General features: G+C 45.2%; 1 protein-coding gene across 4 annotated transcripts in view; it reads left to right on the top strand.

Moving 5' to 3' along the window:
• COBL (cordon-bleu WH2 repeat protein) overlaps nucleotides 1–24991 on the top strand; it is a 300577-nt gene that overhangs the window by 258053 nt on the left and 17533 nt on the right. For all 4 annotated transcript variants that reach the window (XM_043462499.1, XM_043462501.1, XM_043462500.1 and 1 more), the window contains 2 exons: nucleotides 10794–11103; nucleotides 24526–24623. In XM_043462499.1, coding sequence (XP_043318434.1) covers nucleotides 10794–11103; nucleotides 24526–24623 — 408 coding nt within the window. The remainder of the gene's footprint in view (nucleotides 1–10793; nucleotides 11104–24525; nucleotides 24624–24991) is intronic.

The following is a 24991-nucleotide window of genomic DNA, read 5'->3' on the forward strand; positions in this document are numbered from 1 at the left end:
TCCATGGTATTTCCCAGGCAAGAATACTGAAGTGGGTTGCCGTTTCCTTCTCCAGGGGATCTTCCTGACCCAGGGATCAAACTGACGTCTCATGTCTGCTGCATTGGCAGGCAGATTCTTTACCACTTTGCCAATTGACTAGCTACATTCTAATATAATTTCCACAACTATTATGTTCATTCCGCTGTCTTGAGGAAAATGTCACTTTTAACTCTGTTGTGGGCATCCTGTGGTGGTGACTTCCCATGAAATGGGAGACATGGGAAAAACATTGAGACAGAAAGTAGACTCTAATAGTTTAAAAAGGGAGGGAAACTCAGGTGTTTAGAGCATAAGAATTGAATGTGACTTTTCAAGAGTGGTCTGTTCAGTAACTCCAGGGCCCTTATTAGAGAAATCACTGTCTTCGGAAAAAAGCAATGAAGGGGTTTTGGTTTCAAGAGGTGATGAATAGGTTTGAATCCAAATTGTCCTTAACTGAGGCTTAGCCAAGTTAGGCAGACAGCAAGCTGGCCAGGTGCCCTGGTTCGGGGAAGCACTTCCCCTAGTGTGGACCTGGGCCGGCAGCTTCGGCATCACCTGGGAACATGTGAGAAATGCCATTCTCAGCCCCAAGCCTGGACCACTGATTCAGAAGCTCCTCAGGGAGAGGGGCGGCTGGGCTGCTATTTTAACAAAGCCGGATGTTCTGGGTGGTTGTCTTGGGGCAGGACCCCTGGGCTGGGAAGCCCCGTGTGGGGCTCAGATCCTGCATCCTTGAGTTGTGATATTCTTCCCATTTGTGAGTCACCAGCCTGGGGGCGTAGGTTCTGAGTTTACTGTGTGTCCACCCCTGCTGCCCATCGCATTGTGGTGCCTTCTTTATGCCTTCAGTCATGGAAAATTTCTTCTGATTGTCTGAGGGTTGTTCTTACAGATAGTTGCTCTGTAGGTTCTTGCAGTTTTGGTGTGTCCATTGAGAGAGGTAAGCCTAAGGTCTTCATACTCCACAATCTCGGCCACTTCCCTGATACTATTTATTTTAAACATTCAAAATAATAAACATGTATTGTTTATTTTATATCACATAAACATATGTGTATATATCACATATATACATATGTACATATGTGTGTATATGTATACATACATGTTTATATATATATATATATATATGCCATTTTAAAAATCCTTATTTCCTAAAGTGCTTAAGAATAAACACCAAGACAGCTTAGAGATACTTGTGATGAAAACTGAAGTATTGGGGAGAATCCATGTGAAAGTTCTAAAAAACATTAACTTTGCTCCTGACCTTCCTGGGCATCAGGCAGAAAAGCCAGGTAGGTGGACACTCGACCAAACAGTAAGGCGTTCATTTAATCAAAAGGAAGGAATGCATGCATGCGTGCTAAGTCGCTTCAGTCGTGTCTGACTCTGTGCAACCCCATAGATGGCAGCCCACCAGGCTCCCCTGTCTCTGGGATTCTCCAGGCAAGAGTACTGGAGTGGGTTGCCATTGCCTTCTTCAAAAGGAGGGAAAGAAAGATGTAAACTTTAGGACAAATTAAAGGGGATGCTTTTATAAAGACACTGAGTACTATGATAGTATCTCCAACAGAAATTCTCCATCAGATGCAAAATGTTCTTCATTTGGCCATTTTCATGTCAACTGTAGGTCAGTGGCAATGGCTGAACAGTGGTTTACAGAAAACGAGGCAAAAGCAGGCCACATGTGTTGTTCTCTAGGGTTCTGATGACAAAGGAATAGAACTTGGGAGAATCTAGCAGAGAAACAGATGATATTTTTCTTAGACCTCCTGTCAAGAAGGCAGGCGACTCACCTGTGCTTCATACCAGGCTTGAATCATAGTCGATTCAGTTTGGCAATTTGACAAGCCCCTGAACTTCAACTTTTCTGAGCTGCTGATCAAATGCATTTCCCATCTTGGATGTCCTAGACAACCTGGAGCAGGGTTTCTGTTTTGATGATGCATAGTGTAGCATCAGCATTGTTCCTGATAGCAGAAACTACCATCCTTATCCCAGAGGTGAGGCCCCCCAGAAATACACATGCAAAAGAGGGCTGAGTCTTTTTATCAAAAATATTTTGTAATATATTAAAATCTCTGAACAAATGCAACCAAGACTTGTTCCACAGAACATGGAAGAAAAAATTTTAAAACATTTAAATGTAGGTATTCTCAGCAAAATTCATCCCAGATTTTCTTGGTGCAAGAACCTTGATTTGACTTTTGCTTAATACATGGTTTTGTTTGATTTTGAATGGACTTATCCTGTTCATGGGCCTGGCAAAGTATGTTTCTGTAATAACACACACCCTCAGGGATACGTGAAATCATTTGTTGGCTGGGGCTTCTTTTATAATTTGCAAAATATGAATAATTATTTTCATACTACAAAGGACACTAGATAAATCAGGAGTCAGGTAAATATTATCCACTTGGACATTGCAGAATATCTAAACCCAACTATCCTATGGTTTCAAATATCAAGGTTGAACTGTAATATCTGATTGTTGTTAGCCAACAGTCTAGTATCCCAGGCTATTCTTAAAGCCATGACATCACTGTGGAGGAGGAGTTCTTTTTAGCTATTTGCCAAAACATGTGCATGAAAACAAAATGAAACTTTAGTTTCAATATGGCTGAATTGAGTCTAAGAATCATCAACCAAGGTCAGTGTTGTGGCTACTGCGAGGAACTAACCTCCCCATCCAGATGGAGCCCTCCCCAGAAAGTGGCTTCCTTCTTGCCCCGTGGGACTCTGCTCAGCCCAATCTGTCAGAAAGCTGTCTGCTCTATCCTAAGGCACCAGTGATGGCCATGTGTACAAAAGATTAGCACAGGAAACCAGTCAAGAATTACTAAATAAAACATTTTTTCAATGTTTGGAAAAAGGACCACAAACTGATCAGGGGAACCAACTTCAAAAAAAGTAGAATGACTTTAGGCAATAGAGTAGAACTTCAAAATATATATTTGTAGTTATAGCTTCAGAAAATTTTAGTGGATTATTACATACATAAAACAAGAGCAGGCTGTATTGAAAAACACATGAAAAAAGAACATCTAAAAGTTCTTGGAAATTAATACACATCCTTAGAGACATACAGGCTTCACAAGTGGCACTAGTGATGAAAGAATCTGCCTGCCAATGCAGGAAACAAAAGAGACGCAGGTTCAATCCCTGGGCTGGGAAGATCCCCTGAAGGAGGAAATGGCAACCCACTCCAGTGTTCTTGCCTGGAGAATCCCATAGACAGAGGAGACCGGTGGGCTACAGTCCAAAGGGTCCCAAAGAGTTGGACACAACTGAAGCAACTTAGCATGCACACATAGAGTCATACGCTTTTAGACACATTTTTTTTTGTGTGTGAAATCTTGGATATTCATGGGTAAAGAGGAGAATCTTACTAGCTTCTAGAGATAAGGTTATGTATAATCAGCAAGAATCATGCTAGCATGTGTGTTCTCATTTGTGAGACAAGACGCCAGGAAACAGTGGTGCTAGGAATTTGGTCTTGAGGATTTTGATATGAACTTACTTCAGTTTAGCCATATTGATAGTGAAGGATTAAATAAAGACAATCTTCAGATACCAGAGGCCTTAGAAAGTAAACTAGATCCTAAACTGGATTATTCCAAGATTAGAATTGCTCAAAGGTGTAATCTGAATAGTGAAAAATAAATCCAGGAAAGGGAAACATGGTATGCAGCTGTCACAGTTAATAAATATATTTTAAAATTAAAGCTCCTATAATGGAAACACCATAATGTGAAACTATGTGTGTGTGTGTCTGTGTATTTCATGCAAAAATTAGGGCAATTTAGACGTTTATTAGACAGGACTATTTAATTCCAAGAAATGTGTTTTGAACTAGTTACAAAGAAGTGGGTTGTTGTGAAATTTCTTTTGCTCACGTAACTGGGAATTTTAGGAAATACATCCTTGTTGTAGTCACAGTGGGGTCCCCAAGCCCAAACGCTGTCCTAGGCCCGTGCCCCTGTCTGTCTGTGGACAAGCCCTCCCCATGTGCTGGTCCAGATGACTGTACGTTATCCAGGCCTCCTCCCGCTCCGTGGGTTCCAGCCCAGTGAGGCCACTTGCCCAGTAGCTGTGGCAGGAGGGCCCTGAGAAAGGCCTTGATTGGTACAGCTTGAGACATATGCCCATCTTTGCACAATGCTTGATTGGCCAGGTTTGGGTTCATCTCACACCCCAAGCCAGCAGCCAGGAGTAGTGAGGGGGCAGTTAGACTTTTCCAGCTGTTGCAAACAAAGTTAGCATCAGGAAGGAGGCACTCATGTGGCACAGTCAGGGAAGGGGCAGTGTGGACAGACAGAAGAAGCAGAAGGTGCCTCTATAGGTTTTCAGAAAAGAGCAATCTGAGAGCAGCCCAGTCTTACCATGGGGAAAATGGGTACTTACTCTGTGTCTCTAACAGGCACATTAAGATTCTATTATAGGTTCACGCTTTGGAGAAATACAGACTGATTGAAGCCAAGAGTACATTACGTGACTCTTAAAAGGATTCAGGTCAATTTTAGATCCATAATTGATTTCAAGGTCTTTGTTATCCTGCCTTCTTGAAAAAAATATGTATTCATGCACTGCTCTATGTGGAACTGGCTGCATTGTTATCGTCCTCAATATATTTGAGGATCCTAGGTCTATGGGACTTTTGGACAAAACTGTTAATATAAAATGTTTTTTATATAATAAGTTTTTATTGAAGTATAGTTTATTTATAATGTGTTATTTTCCACTGCATAGCAAAGTGATTCAGTTATACATATAGATACATATAGATATATACATATATCTATATGTATATACATATAGTTAGATAGATTATACATATAGATAGATTACGCATTCTTTTTTTATAATTTTTCCCAAATATTAAATGGTGCCCATCCAGGGAAAGAGACTGTCAGTTCATAGAGGAATACATCTATAAACTTCAGCTTGAGGAAACTGTAATGAGAGAACGGATAACAGAAGAAGGTAGCCGGGACTGGGGCCACCAGTGCGCCGCTGCGCCTGCGGACGTCTGCACGCATGCGCACGCGCTGACACAGCCACGTAACCCACGCAAGACACGCCAGCGCCCAGGCGCTCAGTACACGCTGCCTCCCACTCCGCCTGCGTGCCTCACTGCTCATCCTCTAGTGTCACTGTCCTCCTCCACCTGCCGCCGCTCTGCTTGTTTCACGGCCCAGGTCACGGCCCCTCTCCGTCTCCTCCGCGTAGAAGAATGCCCCCATGTCTGTCTTCCCATGGCAGGTTGCACATGTTCCCCTCCCGCCCATAAACTGACCCACCTCTTCTGAGTGTGTTGGCGCACTTGACCTGGGAATGTGTCCTCCTGGGAGACCATAAGGCTTTCCAAGGGAATCTACATCCAGATGCTATGTGTCCACATGCATTCTTTCCTAGAACTGAGGTACCTGAGAGCTCACAGCAGGCAGCAGCTGGGCGGGGGTCCTCCCAGCTCCCCTTTGCTGAATGCCCTTCTCCCCATCACAAAAGACACGCCAAGCTGGCACCCACCAGAAATCTCACTTGCATGTGGTTCCCTGAGGAGGGCGGGCCTTACCCTGTTGCCTTCCTGGTGGAGGGCTGAGCAGGTGGACAGTCCTGTTGAACATCAGGTGGTTTCCAAGTTTTCTTTCCAACCAAACGGACAAAGGGTCTGAGCAAACTGTGGATTAATACGTCATTGAACATAAATTTTGTGACCGATCAAGTCATGTGTAATAGAGTCAAAGTTTTAAAAACTGAGCAGAGGGATGTCACTATAGCAAAACTTAATTCACTTCAACTTACTCGTGTGAACAAGGTCTTTTCAGTTTCATAAGTCATTATTGACCTGGGGGATTTTTGCAGAAACTAATACCTGTGGTCAGCGATTTGTTATATAAGTGATATTGACACATCTCCAGTCAATAACATTTAGATAACAAAATATCTAATAACACATCTGATTTATAATGTGTTAATAGCGATAAGAATGAAAAATGTGAACTGCATTAATAGCATACCCTGCCCTGCTCTAGTACTAAGTAACCACTCACTTTTAAGGAATTAGTTGAAAAAAGCCTAATCTGAGTCATTATAGATGCATTTCTAATGTCATTTTGCCTTTTTGTTTAAGAAATGTCAACATTTCTAAAATACTCATGTAATTTTTATTGGCTCTTTCCTGTTCATGATCACAATGATCACTTCCCGGTATAGGAAAAAAATCACTACCTTCTGTTGAGAGAGGAAATAAAAATTGCATTTTAATTTATATACATATTTTATTTAATCAGTGGAAAAGCTCTCAAGCACAAAGTACATTCATTGAGGATTAGGTGAGATTCTTGTGGTGTGGGAGAGGGGAGTAAATTCCAGAAAGAAGAGCTGTGCTCTAGAATGCTACCTCTTAAAGGGAGAACTGCTCATCCTTTTTACATGCCGGGTTCTGGACATCAATACATGCTCATCCTTTTTACATGCTGGGTTCAGGACATCAATACACTATCATGATCAGATTACTTTTATTATATTTTGTAAAATAATGAAACAGATTTAAATAATAATTACAATGAAGTTACATCTGTTGTAACTAGTTGAACTCATGATGGATATTTTCAAATGTCGGTTAAAATGTCAGTGGGAATACATGGTTCAAAATTAGTTTGGGGTGTATATGACAAACATTACTGACATACACCAGGTCAGTTTGACCCCAGTAGTTCTGAAGCATGCACCAGTAACTACTCTATTTTCCCCTTTATTCCCAGTGCATAGACCAAAGGGAATTAAATCAAGATGGGTTGAGACAGGAGATGGGAGCATGTCTTGTCGGCTTGCGAAAGGGAGCCATAGGTGTCATGATGAGATGAGAAAGAGATTAGTCTTTTGTTGAGACATTTCCTTTGGGCAGATAAACCTGGTGAAACAGACTCTTGACCGATTTCTTTTCATAATGACCAGGAAATAAGCAATATCATAAGGTACAAGATCATTCATTTAATAAAGTAATAAAAACGAATCCATTACAAAAATACCTGGAAGATATTTACATTTGGTGTTTGAAATTTTCTTGGGTGACTTTATAAAAGAAAAACTCAGTGGGACTCATGCCAAACTGAAATGATTGTGTTCTAAGGAATTAGTAGCCTTAAGTTGAGCTTCCCAGGTGGCACAGTGGTAACATGCCCAGTGTGGGAGACAGAGGAGACTCAGTTTCGATCCCTGAGTCAGAAGATACCCTGGAAGGAAATGGCAACCCACTCCAATATTCTTGCCTGGGAAATCCCATGGACAAAGCAGCCTGGTGGGCTACAGACCATGGGGTCACAAAGAGTCCGGATACAGCTGAGGATACATGCATGCAATCTTAGGTTAGCACTTTCTGCTTTACATCCAAGCTTGAGAATTTTCCAAAGCTTGCATTTCACTGTAATGGCATTTGAGCTATAGGATTATATAATTCAGGTGAAGGACAATGGAAGCATTAAATTTCCTGACTTGAGCTCTGTCACTATTTATTTGGAAGATAATTTACTTATGAATTTGTATTTGGCATCTGCTAAAAATAAATTGTGCTTTTCTACATTTGCAAAAATCCTGCAGTAATAACTTCTTAGTTCAAAAAAGGTTTCTTTTTTTAGTTCAAGAAAAACTCCCCCAGAAGTGGTTCACAGGAGTCTTGAGCCTTTGCAAGAGCTGATTTCTCTTTCTGACTGGAAGACCCACCCTGTGCTTCTGGCATCCTTCCATCCTCGCTCTCTGCCCTCCTCACTGGTGCTTACCACACCTGCAGGCTGCAGGTGGTGTCACCCCTGTTGCTTCTCCCTTGGGCATTTAGGCAGCTGCCCTTCTGACCCTGTGTGACCATCCCCACCACACACTGCAGGCTCCCTGAGAGCAGGTCCCCTCGCCTGCCGCCCAGCGGGGGCTCCGCATCCTGGAGCAGGCATATGGGTGGGCCCTCACTGACACCTGTCCGTCAAGTTCGAGGACAGAGACCCCTGGGCCCTGAGGAAGGTCATCCTCCAGAATTAGAGGGCTCGCTTGGGAAGAGGGGCGTGCAGGGGCTCCCACCCTCACAGTGAGTCTCAGTGGCTTAACACAGCCACCCTGGGTACAGACGTCTCACCTCTTGCTGACTAAGCATTTGCCATTGGCTGGATTGGGTCTGGTGGTTCACAACTGTTTTCACCTCAAAGCTTCTGAGGGGTGTAAAACAAGCCCAGACAAGCATCCTCAATCTTATAACCAGATCAAAAGGGGCAGATGAAGTCCTCCCTTGCCACAAATGCCTTCTGAGTTTCCAGGGCACGTGAGTGCCTGGAAGCCTGCTCGCAGCAGGTGGCTCTAGTGTTACCCCAAGGTTGGGGGGGGGCTGCTGCCCCAGTGTTTCCTCAGGTAGCAGGTCTCTTGAGGTCACTTTACACTTGCATGATGCCCGCTGGAGCAACGGGGGGCAGGCTGGACTGAGCACTTATTCAGTCTCTGCTCTGTGCTGAGACCTCCTTGTGACCAGCCCTCCCCCTCTACCTACAGACACTCCTGGTGGTCTCACCACGTGGCACTGCCAGTCTTGGTGTTCTTGTCTGTCCCCCATAAACTGTGAGTCACCAGAGGCTGGCCTGTGGCCCCAAGTCCAATCAGGGGGCCCTTCCCAAGCCGGCATGCACTCTGCCGTGGAGACATCCCAGGGGCGCCCTGCGGTGGGCTGGCTTCACACCTAGTCCTCATCTCAGTCCATGCCCGTGCGAGGATCACCGCATCCTCTCCCAGGAGAAACTGAGGCAGAGGGTCCAGGGACGTGCCCCCAGGCAACCAGTCGACCGCCCTCCTTGGGTTTGAATCCAGGTCTCTGTGGCCAGAAACCCGTATGCTCCATCACTGTGCTCTTTTTACATCGCAGAGAAAGTGTTCGTTTGATTGGCCTACTTGTTCAGTGATGGTGACAAAGAGGAAGCGAGAAACCAGCGTCTGCTCGGCCGTCGGGGCCGCCACTGACGGCCAGGCAAGGGAGCAGCTTTGAGTGGAGTTGGCAGGAGGGGCCGGGAGTGGCAGGCCAGATGGAGCGGCCAGCTGTGTGGACAAAGCCGCTGGCGCACGGCATCGAGGTGTGACCGCGTCTCAGCAGAGCCCTGCAGAAAAGGCTGTGGTGGCGTTAATCTGCAGGCCGTGTTTCTCCTCTGTATTTGCCCTCTAATTAAGAGCCTTGCAACAAAAGACAGGAAGAAAGCTGAGAGAAAGAGGTTATTGTTCAGAAGCATTCACTGCGTTCAGATACACTGCCTTGTGCATTTGCTTCTCTAAACAATTCCTCCCTTATTTCTGATCTTTATTTGTGAGCTCTTTTGTTAAATATCTGGCAGTTTTTTATTCCCGTTCTTTTGTTTATTTGGGGGATCTCAAAGAAAGCAACACCTCAAGGGATTTTCTCCATGGTGTTCTTTTGATTTTCTTCATTCTCTGTCTCTTGTCTGCTGTCTGGTTAAAATGCTCACTGTCTTGAGTGTGATTATTGTGTCACTTGTCTGTCCTTGTCCGAGTCTGTGGAGTTTACACTCAGCATGTGTGTGGTCTTGATCCATTTGAGGTGTCCAACAACTTACTTACTGAAGGAATGATTTTCAAAAGACACACACTGAAACTGCAGCACAACACAGTCATTATTTCTTGGATGACCACAAGCAACATGTAGATCACATGTCTTGAGGTTTAAAAGCTATTTCTACGTTCAGTGAAAAAACACACCTCTGGTCTGCAGCTTGGCCAGAGTGCTAGACACCTGTCCTCCCACCTCAGTGTTAGGGGGATTCCTCTCCAAGTGTGGAGCTTTCGGTGAACAGTCTTAGACCACCTCACAGCTCAGTATCAGAAAAGTGGACCCTCACTTTCGTTCCCCCTACTGTCCCTCATAATGGCTGGCTCCAGCATCTCAGTCAGAGTCTGAGGGAGTGGATTCAGGCCTCCATAGTGAGTTACAACTCTGTGCACTGTATTTCTTCTGCTCCCCCACACTGCACGCTCCCTGCTCAGGGGCCAGTAACCGCAACCAAGGACGCTTTTGTCCTTGTTGTTTTAAGTTCTACTTAAATAAAAACATCTCTTATTTAAACCAGATCTTACTGTCTCATGTGTAAAAATAAGGGGAGAGCCAGACTCTGATGAAAAGTGTCAGTAATACATTAAGCCAAATTGCGCTTGCTCCTGAGGAATATTTGTTAGAAGTTCCTGAACAAGATTAGTCACTTTGAAGTTTGCTTCCATTTTGAAAACCTTAATTTAACAGAAGAAAAAAAAAAATTCATGTTCAAACAATTCTGTTAAACCAAGGATCAGACTAGAAACAATTGCATTCATCATGTCATTAGTCTGAATTTTTTTAATGTGTTTACCCATAGTCAGGCTTCCCTGATAGCTCAGATGGTAAAGAATCTGCCTGGAATGCAGGAGACCTGGGTTCAATCCCTGGATTGGGAAGATCCCCTGGAGAAGGAAATGGCAACCCACTCCAGTACTTTTGCCTAGAGAATCCCATGGACAGAGGAGCCTGGAGGGCTACAGTCCATGAGGTCACACAGAGTCAGACACCGACTGAGTGACTAACACACACACTTACCTATAGTCATGTACAGGATGAAAATCTCCAAGCTTAGTTAAAAATATGCCGATTTTTGAGGGAAAGCGTTGCTCCCATCACAGACAGTTTCAGGTGAGTCAGGCCGGGGGGAGCTCGCTGGCGTGGTGGCTGACCTCCCCTTGTGTGTCTCGTCCAGTGAGCCTGTCCACGGGGCCCGGCGATCCCTGCAGCATGGACGGCACCCCCCCAGTGCCCCCGGAGGCCGAGGAGACCGTGTCTGTCGGCAGCTGCTTCGCCTCGGAGGACACCACAGAGGACTCAGGGGTGATGAGCTCCCCGTCGGACATCGTGTCCCTGGATTCCCAGCACGACAGCACGAAATCCAAGGACAAGTGGGGCACAGACCAGGAGGACTGCAGTGACCAGGAGCTGGCCGGGACTCCAGAGCCGGGCCCCCCGAAGAGCCCCGTGTGGGGCAGGAGCAGCTCCGAGAAGCGGCGTCTGAGGTGAGGCGCGGGCCGCTGGGGAGGGTCCATTCCAGGCTCAAAGGACGGAGGCCTCGGTCCCGCTGAGCCAGCCAGTGCTCGGTAGGGATCCACTGCACCAGGCGCCCTCTCAGAGGTCACCACACCCTGACTGGGGACGTGTTGCACATGGTTCTGTCTTCATGCTATTTCTAGCTATTCAGGTATTTATAAATAATACATAGTATCAGCCTGTTCACTTTTACCTTTCATAAAAATGGTACCACAGTCTGTTTCCACTCAACATCACGTGTTTAAGATTTATCCCTGATGATGTGTGTGTCATTAGTTCACTCACTTATCCATTTCTTTATGAATGGACACTTGAGTTGTTCTGGTTTTTCACCCCTGGAATCAATGAGCAAGTTATACATATGTCTCCATTTATGCATAGAGCTTTTTAGAAGAGGAATGATTAGACCTTCAGAGAAAATTCAGCTTTTTGGAATATTGGCAAATTGCTCTCCGAAATGATGGCCTGGTGACCACACCCTCCAGCCGTCTGTAGAGCCTGCCCATCAACAGTCACACCAGTCTGTGGGTGAGCGGGTGTCTGGAGCGCGGCACTCCTATCGGCCCCAAGTGGCATCTCATGTGGCTTTAAGATACACGACTGATTAGTAAGGATGAGCATCTTGTCATATGTATGTTAGAAATTCAGTTTCCTCTTCTATGGATTGTCTTTTCACACCCATTTTTTCACAAAATTTGGGGATGTTACTTTTTTCTTAATCATTAATGTCTCCTTAGTTATATATACACAGAGTCTCTAATACTGTGGCTTGAATTTAGCTTTGCTTTATTTAATTGTATAAAAATGCTCTTTGAAGAATGTGTCCTCCTTCTCTGGAATGTATGTGATATTTGAGTATTGAGAGATCCTTCTCATACTGCAGAGGACTAAACATTGTCAGAATGTCTTGTGAAAGCTTCAGTGTTGCTTTCTGACCATCAGGCTTCTTGTTCACCTGGAGTTTATTTTCAGGTGTGACTTGGAGAAGGAAGCTGTTTCCCACTGATTCCTAGTTCCATGTCAGTCTCCATCAAGTCTCCACACACACGTCAGTCTGATCCTTGTACCCTTTCCGTAGACTGGTTAATATGTCTCTGCATCGGCACCCTGTTACAACTCCTTTCTTCATTCTGAATTAGAAAGGCAGGTTAATCCTCAGCATCTCATCCTTCTTTTTTGTTATTGAAGTATGCCATGTTAGCTTAGGTGTACAGTGATTCACTTATGTATATACACACATATGTTTGTATATATGCATATACACGCATATAATATATATGCATGTGAAAGTGAAAGTGTTAGTCCCTTAATAGTGTCTGACTCTTTGTGACCCCGTGGACTGTAGCCCACCAGGCTCCTCTGTCCATGGGATTCTCTACGCAAGAATACTGGAGTGGGTTGCCAGTTCCTTTTCCAGGGGATCTTCCCAAGCCAGGGATTGAACCCAGGTCTCCTGCATTCCAGGCAGATTCTTTACTGTCTGAGCCACCACAGAAGCCCATATATACATACACACACATATTGTTTTTCAGATTCTTTTCCCTTATAGGTTATTACAAAATATTGAGTAGAATTCACTATACTAAACAGTAAGTCCTTGTTGTTTATCTATTTTATACATTGTAGTGTGTATATGTTAATCCCAACATCCTATTTATCCCCCCACCCCCTTTCCCCTTTTATAATCATAAATTTGTTTTCTATGTCTGTAAGTCTCTTGCTGTTTTGGAAACAAGTTCATTTGTATCTTTTTCCTTCTTTTAGATTCCCCATATAAGGGATAGCATATGATACCTGTCTTTCTCTATCTGGCTTACTTCACTTAATATGATAACCTCTTTTTTAACCTTTTAGATAATTTTAAGAACCAATCACACAAGGTTTTAGAAACATTAATAGAAGTAAAATGGGATTTTTTTTAAAGTTTAAGTTGATAACCAAAATGAGTGAGTGCCCTTATATTTTTCATGTTTTGTTTCAGCTTTGTCCAACACTGAAGTCTCTGTGTGGTTAATATAATTGTAGTGTCAATACTCTTTTATTTTAGTTTATTTTTAGTATCAGTTTATCACAAGCATTTCCCTAGGTGGTTGTATACACACTCTAGTAGTAAAGCTCTCTAATCTTAAGGACAATTCCAAGACCATATTTTATTAGACAGGAAATGAAAAGGTGGCAATTGGTCCCTTTTGCCTCTGGCCCATATTGGATACCTTGAGCTGAGATTGGCCTGTTTGCAGAGGGAAATTATTTCATTTCCTTCATCATCCGCTTAAATATAAAGGAGAATAGCTTTCTAGTAATCTTCAGAAATGTCTGGTTGTTTTGCATGGGGCTTGTACACCTTCAGCTCTATATCTGACACTAATCAGATATGTTACTTCGATACCCCAGTGATGCTCGTGCAAGAGTCCTGGTGGACTTCCTGGCATTAACTCAGAGGTAAAATCTTGCTGACTTCCCTTCAAATATGTTCATGTTGTCTGTTGCCACAGCCAGAAAAATCACAGGGTCTTTGAAACCTGATGTCTTATTCCAACAGGGAGCCGGTCATGTTTATCCGTCCTCTTCTCTGGGGTGCCGCTGAATTTGAGAGTAATGTGGAGGGAAAGGAGGGGGTTCTGGACCCTCACATACCCACATGGAATCCCACCACCACTGACTAGTTGCCTGGCCTTTGTGGGTCCACTTAACTTTGCTGAGCTTTGAATTTTGCTTATACCTGTGAGATAACACCTTCTACCTGTCACAGGTGTGGCAGCTGCTGGGCGCCTGTGTGTATGCTCAGTGCCTGTTGGATAACCACTGAGGGAGACCCATTGACTAAATCATCACTGTTAATTTAGGAACTGGAGCACCATGAGTTTTTCATGGCACACCAACTTGCCGATTTTAGGCTTCAGAGTCAAATGAAGATGAAAACGATCTCTGAGGCCCGCTGCCCTGTCTGTGCTGTTCTTCGTTTGCTCAGAGTTGGGATCAACTCTCTGCCCATTATTTTTCATAGAATGCCTGTGTTTTTTCTTTTTAAAAACAAGAGTTATCGCCATTGACACATTAGATGTACTCGGAGACTTCAGCAGGGTGTATCACATTTTTCTGTCCAAATGCATAACTTTATTTACTGATGTCAAGATTACTTAAAATCTGTGGCCACCATGTTAAGCAGGAGTTACAGACTCAGAGGTCACAGGTTGCAGGGAAAAGCACAAGTTTTCTCTAAAGAGTCAAGTCCATGGCTTCCTTCCAATTGTTACCTTGAGAGATTGTAGAGCCACTGTGGCTGGCTTTTGAAGAGAAGCCAGAAATCTAGATTTTTTCTGTGAGGTCTCCCAAATTTTAAATCTTGGCAACCAGTTCAAAGATTCAGGGCCACGCGCACACACACACACATCTGTGTGCTGGGCGGGCAGGTCCCAGATGTGGGCTTCACTGAGTGCTCGACACCTCAGCATGTTCGGCTATGCTCACTCATCTACCACCTGCAGAGTCACTGTGACGATCTGGATATCTCCTGGGATCTACCTCTTGAAAAATAATTCTTCAGAACAAATTTTAGAACTTCTATATTCTCCTCTTGGAAGACAAGAGTATAAAGTCTTTCACAGATTCTGCAGCAAAGCAGCCTATCTGAATTCTACCTCTGCTCAGCCTCTGATGTCTTATAGAATGAGTTCCACTGAGCACCGTTTGGGAGATGCTGCCCATGTCATCCTTTACACTGTCGTGCGACATTTATACATACGCACCCCAGGTGGAGAGGATGGAGAAGGGACACACTGCTCCTGATAAACGGTGCCTCCAGGCATGTGCTGTTTGGTCCTGTCCACAGAACAGGGCGTTGAGAGCCTGGCCAGCAAAAAGGCACTGCAAGCTGATGACGGAGGATTGGCCAGACTGCAGGGGCTGACCGGTCCTGGGCCAGAGAGCATGTCAGGAGCGTGTGTGTGATTCACAATGGAGCAGATGATTTCAGGTGTCCAGACTAGCCAGGGGTCAAGTTCAATAAGAGAACCTATGCTCGGGGGTTGACAGCCCAGAATCAAGGTGAAATAGTCTGAGGGCAGAGCCCACTGCTGTTCACAGAGGTGTGGTCTTGACCTTGCCCACCTAGAAAGGGCCCTGTGTTGGAGCTCTGCCCAGGAGCACACGTGTTCAAGGATTGAGAGATGCAGTAATAACAAAGAACATGATTTCTGACACTTGTGCTCCCAGGAGAAGATGGACAGGGCGACAGGACAGACGTGTATTTGCTCAACCTGCCAGCTCCTCCCTTCCCGAGCTGGATGCCCCTGGACCACCTTGAGAAAGGGCGGCCACTTGAAGGCGACGGTACTCTGATCTCAGTGCCTGCTGCCGCTCCCTGAAGCCACCTCCTGGCTCTACCCTGCATGATTCTAGCACCTGGTTACTTCAGCTCATCCTAAGGCGGCATTTGTGTTTCTGGGGACATGTTCTTCCTGCGATGATCTAGAGCCTGGCTGTGATAGTGAGGCCTCTCGATCCTTGGAGCGCCAGACCTCAGGGGCTCAGGAAACAGAAGTTGCCCTTTGCTGTGACAGGCACAGCTGGGTCTCTCCAGGTGGGGTGTGGGTTCTGATGGGTGATGAAGCCATCCCCACCAGACTGAAGCACCCGGCTTATAGAATCTCTGGTGTGGGACCTGTCCCCAAGGGGAAATAAGGAGTGTTTGTGGTTTTCAACTTTGCCAGGGTGCCCTTCAATACTGCCACCCCTCTGATACACAGCAATGCATTGAGTATTGGAAGGAACAGGGGAATGTCCTTTGTGACCTGCAAAGACCCCAGTTTGTAAGGTCTATAAGGTTCTAGTTTGCTGGGCTGTTTCTCCTCTCTCTGCTGTGACTTAGCAGACAGCCAAGTCACCCAGACTTTTTTGGCTAGGGGTCGAACTTTGACAAATTGGAGACAGACTATTTGCTCCAGAGCTGCTGCTGCCTGTCCAAGGAGAGCCTGTGGTCTTGGCCTCAACTGAAAGCATTTTTCTTAAGCTATTCAGTCCAGTGACAAAGTGCCGGGCTCCTGCTCATGCACCTGAATTTGATGTCTCTGCTCATTGCAGTCATGGCTACCCCTTCCTCAAGGGTAGCATTGGCTGACCTCCAATTAATGCCGTGGCAGTGAAGATTTTGAATTGGAAAGTCTTAAAAATAAATACCAGTCTTCTAAATAGAGCAAACATGAAGGCTTGGGAATGACTGGAGTACGCTTTGTGTGCTGTGATCTGAAAATGATATGTTTTGCATCAAGTCCAATTATAATTTGCATTGCAAAATAAATCTATGCTCTCAGTTCAAATTTGACTCAGCAAGTGGGACATCAAATTCCCAGAGTCTCCCTCTAAATGTATAACAGACAGTAAATAACCTCCTTCAGGAAGAATTCAGGCCACATGGGGATGGCTCATCATCCTGAGGGCACCTAGGTGTGACCTCTGCACAGTCCTGCCCTTAATAGCAGGCGTGATGCCCACAGAAGCTCTCCTTCCCGATGCATCTTTCCTTCATGTATGATGCAGGCCAACTCTCCTCATACTTACAGAGAAACTCAACATGAAGACTAGAAAGTCCATGGTCACACTACCTGGCATCATATCTGCTCACTGCTGGTGGTGGTGCCCTGAGTCAGTGACTTGATCTCTCACTTCTTAGAAGAATAGCCATGACAAACCTAGACAGTGTATTAAAAAGCAGAGACATCACTTTGCCAACAAAGGTCTGTCTAATCAAAGCTATGGTTTTTCCAGTAGTTATGTATGGATGTGAGAGTTGGACCATAAAGAAGGCTGAGTGCCAAAGAATTGATGCTTTTGAACTGTGGTGTTGGAGAAGACTCTTGAGAGTCCCTTGGACTACAAGGAGATCCCACCAGTCCATCCTAAAGGAGATCAGTCCTGGGTGTTCATTGGAAGGACTGATGCTGAAGCTGAAACTCCAATACTTTGGCCACCTCATGAGAAGAGTTGACTCATTGGAAAAGACCCTGATGCTGGGAAAGATTGAAGGTGGGAGGAGAAGGGGATGACAGAGGATGAGATGGTTGGATGGCATCACTGACTCAATGGAAATGAGTTTGAGCAAACTCAAGGAGATGGTGAAAGACAGGAAAGCCTGGTGTACTGCAGTTTATGGGGTTGCAAAGAGTTGGATGTGACTCAGCGACTGAACAACATAGCTGATTTACCATGTTGTGTTTGTTTCAGGTTACAGCAGAGTGATTCAGCTATACATTTATATCTGTTCTTTTTCATATCCTTTCCCCTTATTTTTTCCATATTTTTCCCTCATAGGTTATTACAAAACATTAAGTGTAGTTCCCTGTGCTATGAAGTAGGTCCTTGCTGGTTGTCTATTTTATATACAGTGGTGTGTCTATGTTAATCCCAAGCTCCTAATTTATCCCTCCTCCTCTTCCCCCCTTGGTACCTACATGTTTGTTTTCTGTGTCTGTGGGTCTTTTTCTGTTTTGTATATGAGTTCACTTATATCACCTTTTTCTTTTTAGATTCCACACACAAGTGATATCATGTGATATTTACCTTTGTCTGGTTTATGTCACTTAATATGATAATCTCTAGGCCCATCCATGTTGCTGCAAAAGGCATTATTTCATTCTTTCTTAGGTGTCTATATATATACGCACACACACACACACCCCCCCAGATCTTCATTATCCATTCCTCTGTTGATGGACATCTAGGTTGCTTCCATATTCTGGCTATTGTAAATAGTGCTGCAATGAACACTGGCGTACATGTGTCTTCTTGAATTATGATTTTCTCTGGGTATATGCCCAGAAGTGGGATTACTGGGTCGTATATTAACTCTGTTTTTCTATTGTAAAGAACCTCCGTGTTGTTCTCCGTAGTGACTGCAACCAATTTGCATCCCCACCAACAGTGTAGGAGGTTTCCCTTTTCTCCACATCCTCTCCAGCATTTATTGTTTGTAGACTTTTTAATGATGGCCTTTCTGGCTGGTGTGAGGTGATACCTGGTTGTAGTTTGGGGACCTGACCTCTCACTTCAGTTTTCTTGTCAGTACAGTGGAGATCTGCAGTACCACCCCTAGAATGGTGCCTGACATATTGCTAGCCTTCAGAAATTGATGGCTGGTTTTATCATTATTATCATTGATGTTTTTTATTGAAAACTGCCTAAGGAAGGATAGAAACTTGATTTGTTGAAGAATCCTTAGAACTGTGTTTACCTCTAACCATCTGCCTGAGTTAACTATTTATAACATCTTTGTTTGAAAAGAAACCATGCACACACATGCGTGCATACATTTGTGTGTAAATAGATGGGGAGATGGAGAAGGCAATGGCAACCTGCTCCAGTATTCTTGCCTGCAGAATCCCATGGACAGAGGAGCCTGGTGGGCTACAGTCTATGGGGGTCACAAAGTATCAGACACGACTGAGCGACTAAACAACAAGATGTTGAGAGAGACAGAGGGCTATTGCCTCCTACCTACTTACAGGGATTCTAGTGGAACTAGCATTATTTCTAAACTCTCATATCCTAAAGGCAGTCTTGCTGGAATCAGGCAGTTCATCTCTCGGTGTAGCAATACTGTGAAACTCTCACTCCTGGGGTCTGTTTTGGGAACATTAGTTCCACAGGAATGAGAGTGGTTGGGTAAGTGGGTGTCAGGCTCTATTTTTCAACAGTTCAGTTCAGTTCAGTTCAGTTGCTCAGTCGTGTCCAACTCTTTGCGACCCCATGAATCACAGCACGCCAGGCCTCCCTGTCCATCACCAACTCCCGGAGTTTACCCAAACTCATGTCCATCAAGTCGGTGATGCCATCCAGCCATCTCATCCCCTGTCATCCCCTTCTCCTCCTGCCCCCAATCCCTCCCACCATCCAGGGTCTTTTCCAACAAGTCAACTCTTTGCATGAGGTGGCCAAAGTATTGGAGTTTCAGCTTCAGCATCAGTCCTTCCAATGAACACCCAGGACTGATCTCCTTTATGATGGACTGGTTGGATCTCCTTGCAGTCCAAGGGACTCTCAGGAGTCTTATACAACACCACAGTTCAAAAGCATCAATTCTTTGGTGCTCAGCTGTGAGAGTTTCTTCACAGTCCAACTCTCACATCCATACATGACCACTGGAAAAACCATACTTAGAAGCATTTAATACCTTTCAGAATGCTAAAACTTTGTAACTATACTAACAAAGGAACATTTAAAAACATTTAAGATGGGGGGAGGGAAGGGACTATGCTGTGGGTATAGTGGCTACCAGCCAACTTGGGCTACTGAGCCTGCTGGGTGGTTAGCCCAAGTTGTGATGTGCTGTAAGTGTGAAATATGCACCAAGCATAAGAAGAAGTGAACTTTTTATGTCATTTACACATGACAATGATGATAATAATTTGAGTTAAATGTTGGATTAAAGTATACTAATTAAAAAAATAATGTTAAAGTATTTAATGAAAAGTAATCTTGCTTATTATTTTTCACCTTTTTAATGTGATTACAAGAAGATTTCAAACTACACATGTAGCTCATATTACGTTTCTCCTGGACACCATTGTTCTAGAACTCTGAAGCTTTGTAAATAGAAGGCCACTTGTAAATGGAATGCAGAAGTTAAGCATATATGACTGTCATTAACTGTATGTTTTCCCAGGCTTCTTGCCTTTAGTTTATCAAGTGATTGTTTTGAATTCCCATGGGTTGTTTTGGTTGTCATCAGCAATTGAATTGCTAGCTGAAAAGGACATCTTTTTCCTCTCAGACTTTTTTTTTCTGTGACTGGATAAATTATTTAAAGAAACTTTCCTAGCCACATCAAACAGAAAAATGATTTAATGTGCTGGAGTGGGGCAAGGTCTGCCCACACTTCTTTTCCTTTCTAATGTAAAAAGGAAAAGAGTGAAAAGGCCCCTGTTTGCCTGGGTACTGATTTCACGTGTGCTGTTAGCTGTCCTGTGGGAGCGGGTGCCGAGCCCATCGCTGCCCCCAGCCCCACGCCATCCACGTCCTGGGCGTGCTTCCGCCGGAAGCTGGCAGTGCCGTCCTTCGCCCTCTGGTTCGGCCGCGGCGGCCTGTCCAGGGCGATGCTCTCTGTGGAGTCAGCTCCCGTGGAGGACAGGCTGCTGGTGACGTTTATTCTGCACGTGCAGCTGGGATCAGAAGGTCTGCACTGCTTGTTTGCCCTCACTTTCTTGGTCTCAAGCCAAAACAAACTGTCAGTAAGAAACTGACATTAGAAACCGGGGTGTGTGCTGGGCATGAGGAATGACGCCCGGGAGAAAAACACCTGTGCAGTTGACTTTCAGCTAAAAGGAGGCAGTGGTGTTTCTGGCCAACTGTGCCTCTCTGGGACACATCCTAGGGCTCTCCTGCTAAGCCCGCAGAATCTGCCCTCCAGCCAGGGACCCGGTGCATCTAGCTTGTTGTTATAGGAAGAGAGGAAGAGTTATAATCAATTAGTAGAAGTGGGTGGGGTGGGGGAGGAAAGAAAAGCACATTCTGCTAAACGTCTCCTCCCTGAAACTGTATGTTTGAAAGCAAAATAGATACATCACCACTGGTATCTTTGGGCCAGATAATCTGTTCATGCAGAAGCCCAGAATCCGGAGAGCGGTGGCCCCCCTCTGCCTTGTATCGGGAGCGGCAGCAGCTGCAGAAGTGAAGTGGTCACAGGCCTCGCCTTGCCCCACCCCAGGGCTGCTTGGCAGCCTTGGGAGAAGCACCAGTCGAGGACCTGGTTCCCTCCCTCCAGAGCACCCCCAAGGCCAGTGGCTTCTGTCGGTGCCAACTCTCTCCTCCTGGACAAGTGATGCCCCAGGGAATCAGGTCCACACTAGGGTGTCAGGAGCCAGGGTGGGCCAGAGGTGGATGGGGGTGTCAGCAGAGTGTGGGGTTGACCATCTGGGGAAGACCTCTGATTGTACAAGAGGCAGATAGAAGAAAGGGATGGGCAAGACCGCTGAGCCAAGTGGAGGGCAGAGGAATGGATGGAGGGACCCCAGACTTCACAAGAGCGCCTGGATGGGAGGTGAGATGGCAGGCAGAGAGCAGATCTGAAGTTCTGAGCCTGGGGCTTGGCCACTGATGGTTAAATGGGGCGGCTCAGGCCAGCGTCTGGGTGGGAGGAGCGTGGTGAAGGGCTGGCTCAGGCCCTGCTGTAATGCCTCCTTTAGGATTTATGGCTGCCGCACAGTGGTTTAGGATCATCACTGGGATCATCACTATCATCTCAATAGCAAAATAAAATTATAAACACAACATACTATGTGTATCGGGCATGGCATTCAGTTCCATTCAGTCACTCAGTCATGTCCGACTCTTTGCGACCCCATGAGCCGCATGGTATAACAAACATGTAAACTGCTTTCCATAAAATAATTAGTGCTCGTTAGCGGGCTTCCCAGGGGGCTCAGTGTTAAGAACCCACCTGCCAGTGCAGGAGCCGCAGGAGACCCTGGTTCGATCCCTGGGTCGGGAAGATCCACTGGAGGAGGGCATGGCAACCCACTCCAGTATTCTTGCCTGGAGAATCCCATGGACAGAGGAGCCTGGCAGGCTACAGCCCATGGGGTTACAAAGAGTCAGACATGAAGAGGACCAAAGAATCATTTTAAATGTTGTCTGTTTGAAAAAAATCACCTCATCACTCAAGCTGCCTTGTACCAAAATGAGCATACTTCAAAGGAGAAAAGATAAAATATTTGCCGTAATCCATCCATTTCAACAAATCACACTGGCTCATAGTGGTGTCTAGATTTCTGTGTCACCCTTGTCCTCAGACACAGATTCCTTTTAGATCATCATGGCCCTCCTAGATGGAGCTCTGTGTCTTAGTTTCTTCACACAACATGCGGCTTCATCTGTGACCTGTGTCTCCACCCCCACATCATAATCACATCTCGATGTAGTAGTGGAGGGAACTCCTCACTGCCGGAAGCTGGAGATGTCTCCTCATGAATATGATGAACATGGTGGTTCATATTTTCCTTCCACAGGATTATTAAGGCAAATTATCAAAAGAGAGGCTAATGAACCAAAGTTCCTACAAAGTCAAAGCTATGTTTTTGCATCTTGATGTACCTGTTTGCATTGCTTTCCAGTTTAAACCAGGAGCAACAAGTGTAAGAGTCTCAGATTCCTTGCATTTTCATCAGTTCAAGATGATTTTCATTCTCTAGTTTACCTTTAATAAAGTAATATCATCAGTGGAACTTTTCTCTTAAATTATTTTTTAATTCATTTTCTAAGAGTACATTATTTTATTTTTATTGAAATATAGCTGATTTTGTTTAGTCACTAAGTCTTGTCTGACTCTTTGTGACCCCATGGACTGCAGCACGCCAGGCTTCCCTGTCCTTCACTATCTCCTGGAGTTTGCTCAGACGCATGTCCGTTGAGTCGGAGATTCTATCCAACCATCTCATCCTCTGTCACCCCCTTCTCCTCCTGCTCTCAATCTTTCCCTGCATCAGGGTCTTTTCCAATGAGTTGGCTCTTTATCAAGTGGCAAAAGTATTGGAGCTTCAGCTTCAGTTTCAGCACCAGCCCTTCCAGTGACTATCCAGGGGTGATTTCCTTTAGGATTGACTGGTTTGATCTCCATCATGATGTATTAGATGCAGATGTACAGTTAAGTAAATATACATATATATATTTACTTATATATGTATAATATGCATATGAATGTATACATGTATAGAACTTAAACTTAGTCACTCAGTCATGTCTGATCTTTGCAACCCCATGGACTGTAGCCTGCCAGGCTCTTCTGTCCATGGGATTCTCCAGGCAAGAATACTGCAGTGAGTTGCCATTCCCTTCTCCAAAGGATCTTCTTGACCCAGGGATTGAACAATTGAACTTGGGTCTCTCGCATTATGGGCAGATTCTTTACCGTCTGAACCACCAGGAAAGCCCTCATACGTACATATACATTCTTTTTCAGATTCTTTTCCCTTATAGGTTATTATAAAATATTGAGTGTAATTCCATGTGCTATAGTTTTTAATTCTTATTAATATCATTCTATTCCCATAGAACAATGTGATTTTGCATACTTTGAAGGGAAGGCAAATACTTTGAAGGAAAAGTATAGATATAGTTTTGTCTGGCTAGGCTTTAAGCATTCTAAACTAGGAGCCAACCTTTGAAAAACACTGTTTTCCATTTCAAATACTACTTTAGAGAGCCCTTACCACTTTTTTCTGCCATATACTTGATTGAATATATAAATTAAATTTGTCTAAACCATCAAATTCTGTGGAAGAGAAAGAGACAAGTTTAGTAAATGCATCCAATTAAGTCTTATGGCAAAAGCAACAGGAAAGGCAAGTCTTGTGCATCTGTGGTCGTTGTTAATTGGTCCACAGCCGCACACATCTCGGCCAGCAGTCTTTGTCTGCCGTGTCAGAGGACATTAGCTGAGTTGGATCTGGAAGCCCACTTCCTGGCTCCCAAAGAGACACAGTCACCAAGTAAGAAAGACTCATTTACCAGAACACAAACTCTGCTATGTAAGTGAGGATGGTACAAAGCATATTTCATGCATCATTATCTCGGCCTGATTAGTAACAATGGAAACTGGTCCTTGATTCTAACGATCAGCGGGAAAGACCTTCCGCTTTTGCAGAAGAGGGACAATCACCCTGTACGTGTCTCTGTTCTTGGCACCACGAGACAAAAGAGACCAGAGCCTCTGCAAGGGCTGCTCTCAAATTGCTTTGGCAGCTGTTGTCTCATAAATGCTACTGTCCAGGGCTGAAGAGAAGGAAAGCCCAGCTTTCCTCAGCAGATAGGGACATCTCCCTGGACACCCGGGTGGCAGGGCCATGAGGCACTTGTGGACACAGACGTGGCAGCTCTCCCAGGCTCAGGAGCCCCTGTGAGCAGGGGCAGTTGCACTCTTAGCTGCTTAGCACATGGCCACTTCTCTGGGAAGCAGCGATCATGACCTTGCCTGCCTTCTTACTGCTTGTGAGGCTTCCCATGGGATGATCTGGGCAGAAGAACCCACGTGGGAAGGCTCACGGGCTGCAGGGGGTCTTCCCTGCCCACCCTCCCCGATCCGGTCACTGCCGTGTGGGCGTGGGGAGGGGGCACGGCCGGAGGGGCAGTCACCACTGTCGCTGCTGACCTGAAGTTCACCGTTGGAGTGGTCGTCGCTGTGCACCACACACACACACATATGCATACACACAGCATATACACACCACACACAGACAGACACACACCCCATCTGTGTCTCAGGCGTTCCAAGGACAGCAGTGCCTATGGAATGGCCTGACTTTGACTATAAATTGTACCTGCCTCAGATATTTCCAGAAAAGAGTCAGTTACATAGATAATGAGCTAAATGAATGCTCCCTTTTCCTCTTGGTTTTCCCTAGAAACGGAAAAGCTGCTCCAGCCTCACATGAGGATGAGGAAATATTCATGACTGGACAGTTCCAGAAAACCCTTGCAGAGCTGGACGAAGACCTGGAAGGTAAGCACCGCCCCTCCTGCCTGGAAATCTCCGCCGGAGCCAGGCACCCTGAGGGCGTCAGGGCTGCCGACGGCACCACGGGTAACCACGTGGGGAAGATGTGTGCAGAGGAGACATGCTGCGAGAGAGGAAGGCCTGGGCTGGGGGCCAAGCACGCAGGGAGCTCAGCTCCCAGAGGGGCCGTGCACCTGGGCGGCAGAACAGTGCCGAGGAGATGTCCCAGCAGGCGCATATGGCCTGCTGTGCATAATACTGACTCTGCACATCAAAAGTCTGCACACAGGAACCAAAAAAGAAGGTCTCAGCCCTCAGATGAATTAGGGAAACACTGGGTGCCACTCTGGCAAACAGGCCTCTGTATTAACCTC

This window comes from Cervus canadensis, chromosome 3 (assembly GCF_019320065.1).
Source record: "Cervus canadensis isolate Bull #8, Minnesota chromosome 3, ASM1932006v1, whole genome shotgun sequence".
In the NCBI taxonomy this organism is placed as follows: Eukaryota; Metazoa; Chordata; class Mammalia; order Artiodactyla; family Cervidae; genus Cervus; species Cervus canadensis.